This window comes from Rattus rattus, chromosome 15 (assembly GCF_011064425.1).
Source record: "Rattus rattus isolate New Zealand chromosome 15, Rrattus_CSIRO_v1, whole genome shotgun sequence".
Classification (NCBI taxonomy): Eukaryota; Metazoa; Chordata; class Mammalia; order Rodentia; family Muridae; genus Rattus; species Rattus rattus.
Genome location: NC_046168.1, coordinates 63,333,652 through 63,338,245, shown reverse-complemented (window position 1 = coordinate 63,338,245; position 4,594 = coordinate 63,333,652). Strand labels below are relative to the sequence as shown.

Sequence of the window (4,594 nt, the reverse complement as noted above, 5' to 3'; positions counted from 1 at the left end):
TCACTCGGTGTCCACCCAGGACTGTGTGGCCTCACTGACTTCACAAAACACATTCCTATAGTTTCTCTTTTCTTATCTCCATCCAAACTGACAACATGTTTTGTACTCTGAAACCTTAGATGCAAAGCTTTTGGAATGGGAGGAAGAAAACAGCCCGAGAGAGCTTTTCCCCCTGGCTTCTGATCTGCAAAATCTTAGAGGAGTGTTTGAGGACACCCAGAAAAGTAAAAATGTGTGGCCTTTTGGAGGTGGGGTGGCCATGTTGGAGGCGGTGTAGCCATGTTGGCGGAAGTATGCCTCTGTGTAGGTGGGCTCTGAGCTGTCATAGGCTCAGACTCCACTCAGTGTGGATGAAAATCTCCTTCTGGCTGTCTATGGATCAATGTGTAGAACTCTTGGCTCATGGTTCTACATGAAAATCAGTACCATGTCTGCCTGCACGATGCCATGCTTCCCTCCATGACGATAATGGACTGAGCCTCGGAAACTGTAAGCCAGCCCCAATTAAATATTTGCCTTTGTAAGAGTTGCCTTGGTCATGGTGTCTTTTCACAGTGATAAAACCCTAAGACATTATTATACATCTGTCTGTCTGTCTATCTATCTATCTATCTATCTATCTATCTATCTGATAGACTGTTGTAGCTAGAATTCTAGTAAAAGCTATGATAATACAAACACGTGTCAGTGTTCTGGTTCGGTACTGTGTGTCTCTGAATTTACATGGGCTCTTAATTCCCACCATATCAATGTTAAGAGGAAAAGCCATTGCAGAAGTGGCCAGGACATGAGGCCTTTGTTCTCACGAATAGCACTACTATACTAGTACATACTAGTAAACTATGATGCTCAGCCTATACACACATCCGAGTAACACGGATATATATTTTTCTTTTTTTTTTTTTATTAACTTGAATATTTCTTTTTTTTTTTTCTTTTTTTTTTTCGGAGCTGGGGACCGAACCCAGGGCCTTGCGCTTCCTAGGCAAGCGCTCTACCACTGAGCTAAATCCCCAGCCCCGAATATTTCTTATATAACACGGATATATTTGCTATGGTAGACGGTTTTTGCTTTTTACTTCACATATTTATCCTAACTGACTTTTTTTTTTTTTTTTTTTTTTTTCGGAGCTGAGGACAGAACCCAGGGCCTTTGCGCTTGCTAGGCAAGCGCTCTACCACTGAGCTAAATCCCCAATCCCCCTAAATGACATATTAACTGATGATTAACTTTTAATTCAAAATTAAACTAAACACATGGTTCTTGAGTTTTGTGTCATGAAGCAGAGAGATCAGGGGAACCCGGAGGACTGAGGCTGTGACACAGACTTACATCTTCTTAGTTGGGACCAGGTGTTGCCTGTGCCCTGGGCTACTCGACGCCTGACTCTACCCGCCCTGGGGGCTGGAGGTGAGGTGGCTCGGAGTCAATGACACAGACTCTGCGAGCAGGTGAGAAACGCTGCAGCAAGCTCACTGAACATGGCCGCAAGCTCCTTTAATATCCTCCACCCTCACCCCACTGGTCCCAAGAAAGCAGCTCTTCTAAACAGCAGTCCCTGATTGGCTGGCATTGTCTGCACCGGCAATCCTTGGTCTCTCAGGCAGTCCTCAATTAGGTCCTCCTGCAGTAAATGACCGGTGTTTACATAGAGACGGCCCTGCTGTTCCTGCTACAACCAGGTAGAAGGAAAATCCAGTGAAGCTTCCAAGGGAACCGCAAGGGGCAGGCTCAGTCACGTGGTGTTGGCATGGTCACAGGGAGGAGACTTGGACGTTATGAGGGATGCATTGTATCGGCACGTGAGCATAACCTATTGGCAGCACCAGCATTCATTCACACCATGCAAATGAGTCCATACCTTTCTTTGTGGCAAGAGGGACGGGTGTCAGGTATTTGGGGGTAGAATAGGGCACTTGTGTTAGCTTTTTATTTCTTTGATGACAAAGTTGAGAAAATCGGTTGGAAAGGAGGTTATTTCTACCTCCAGGGTTCAGAGGAGTCTAGTTGCTGTATCTGCTGCTTTTCGCCTTGCTGACACAGTGTATCATATGGTAGCAAGTGGTAGAGGTGACCAGGAAGCAAAGAGCCGTGGCTCCCAACCTTCCTAACTCTGCGACCCTTTATCACACTTCTGACTGTTGTGGTGACCCCCTCCCCCACAACCATAAAATTATTTCACTGCCACTTTGTAACTGTAATTTTGTTACTGTTATGAATTGTAACATAAATATCTCATATGCAAGCACTGGGGGTGGGGTGGGTGGAGGCCAGAAGCCGGCTGGACTGAAAGGGACGTCTCCTCTCCGAAGACTCTTCAAGAAATCACAATGTCAACCAACACAGACCTTTCTCTCTCTTCATACGATGAAGGTCAGGGGTCCAAGTTTATTCGGAAAGCTAAGGAGACACCATTTGTCCCCATTGGAATGGCCGGCTTCGCAGTGATTGTTGCATATGGGCTCTACAAGCTGAAGAGCAGGGGAAACACGAAGATGTCTATTCACTTGATCCACATGCGTATGGCAGCCCAGGGCTTTGTTGTGGGGGCCATGACTCTTGGTATGGGCTATTCCATGTATCAAGAATTCTGGGCCAAGCGTAAGCCTTAGAAGAGCTGCTGCCTTGGTCTGGGAAGTGCTTGCTTTAGTTAGACGTCTCATATTGAGGTTACATGTTTGTGTCTGCAATAAATAATATGGGTTTAGACAAAAAAAATATCTGATATGCAGGATATCTGATATGGGATCTTCAGAGGGATCTCCATCCACAGGCTGAGAACCATTGGCAGAGAGTGATTGGAAGAGGCCAAGGGCTCAATATCCCTTCAAGGGCGGGCCTCCAATGCTCTAACTTCCCCCTAGGCCCTACCTCTTAAAACTGTTTCCCATTTGTGCCTCCAGCTAAAGACCAAGCTTTTAACAAAGGAACCTTCAGGGATACTTCATGTCCAAACCATAGCAGTGTGCATCATTCTTTCTGTGTTCTCCCCAGCCCCCAGTGTTTTAGCCCCTCTCACCAACTATTATCTTATTACACTTTGGAACATCATCCAAATAAAATCAAATCACAAGTATTATGTTTTTGGCCTGTCTTCTGTGAGTAAGTAAATACTTGGGACATTTATCCGTGTTATGTCTATCAGTGGCTCTGAATTAAGCTGCACTTAATCCTTGCTTATATGAATGTGCCTCGACCTACTTATCCCCCATGCACTTAGGACAGTGGGTCGTTTTCAGGCTTCCTTTTGCATTTTAACAAACCAGTTTGGCAAAAAGTTCCCAGCTCTTGTGTTGTCTTGGTCCTCTGTGTTCGTTTTTCTTGAACCACCCTGGAAGAGGAAGTGCCTGGTATGTACGTTCCGATGGCCCTCAATCTATCTATCATGTAGAAAGGTCAGGTTTTGAAAACTTGTCTATTTTAGTGAGCACCTTCTGCACGGGTTCCATGAAAGTTGAACATGTGTTCACACGCTTATTGGCCATTTAGAACTCTTGGTTGTTAAGCATCTGCTCAGGTAGCTCACCATTTTTTTTTTTTAAACGGGACACCCCCTCCCTTAAGGAGAACCATACTTAGAGAGTCGGGTTCTATCCAGTCTTCAGTTAGGACAGGAGATAAACACACAGCGACATTAGACTGTCATAGTTTGACCAGAAATACAGAACCTTTGTAAAAGATGTGGACTAGATTTGCTGAGGGAGGTAAGGGCTGGCTGATGGGATGAGGAACTGTGAAGTTGGTTTGGGGGGGCGGCATGCAGTGTGGTGCTACAAGGAGAGACAAACCTGGGTTGCCTTTGGTCGGTTCCACAGGGTTCCAAGCCCCGCCCCTGCCCCATCCCCCTTTACACTGCTCCTCTTTTAGCTGGGACCTGAGCATCTCACAACTGGGAGCAGAGCAAGCTGCCTTAGTCGTGCCCGGGATGAGCTCAACAGAACTGGATGTTAAAGCGACTGAAGGTAGGTGGCAGTGTAGTATGCGGATTCAACACCCGGTGTTGATGGGGCCGTTTAGCAACGCTAAACCTTTATCTCGGTGGATGGGGGCACAGCACTAAATGTTTCACAGCCTCACCGTCATCCTCTGTAAAGTGAAGAACGGCTCACTGTTATCGTGAGGGTTAAGTAAAGGCAGTCTGTGAGAAACGCTTATCACATGCTTCTGCAATGTGGCGGATCACCTACAAACATGGGGCGCTATGATGGCTGAGAAGAACTGACTGACTTGAGAAAAACTGAATGAAGATAATATTCCACTAGCGGAAAAGTTACTGATAACTGCACGTTTCAAAATATTCATTCCTCTCGTATCATAAAAGTATGAGCTGGGAATGGGGGGGGGCGTTGAAAACTGTTACCCCTTTAATAATTTCCATCTCTGTTGAGTCAAACCTGAAACTTGGGTTCACGTATCTTGACGTCTGCTGGGAGGCTAGTTTCGGCAGAGAGGGACCCAACTCTCTGATTGTGTTGACTGCAATAAAATTGGCAGTGGCGGCAATCAATCTCCATCAAACATGGTTGGGTAGACGAGAGTCTGTGCTCGTACTTCCGGAGAGCCGATGACCTATTTATTGTCTGCATTTACTGG

At 46.0% G+C, this 4,594-nt stretch overlaps 1 protein-coding gene across 1 annotated transcript; it reads left to right on the top strand.

The window, feature by feature from the left end:
• Nucleotides 1-2,263: 2,263 nt before the first annotated feature.
• LOC116884524 (HIG1 domain family member 1A, mitochondrial-like) lies at nucleotides 2,264-2,709 on the top strand. Its single transcript, XM_032885659.1, has one exon. It carries the CDS (start codon nucleotides 2,332-2,334, stop codon nucleotides 2,611-2,613), a length of 282 nt encoding a protein of 93 aa, XP_032741550.1. The 5' UTR covers nucleotides 2,264-2,331; the 3' UTR covers nucleotides 2,614-2,709.
• Nucleotides 2,710-4,594: the final 1,885 nt, after the last annotated feature.

Coding starts and splice junctions, on each gene's coding strand:
- LOC116884524 (XM_032885659.1), top strand. CDS start 2,332: ATGTCAACCAACACAGACCTTTCTCTCTCTTCATACGATGAAGGTCAG.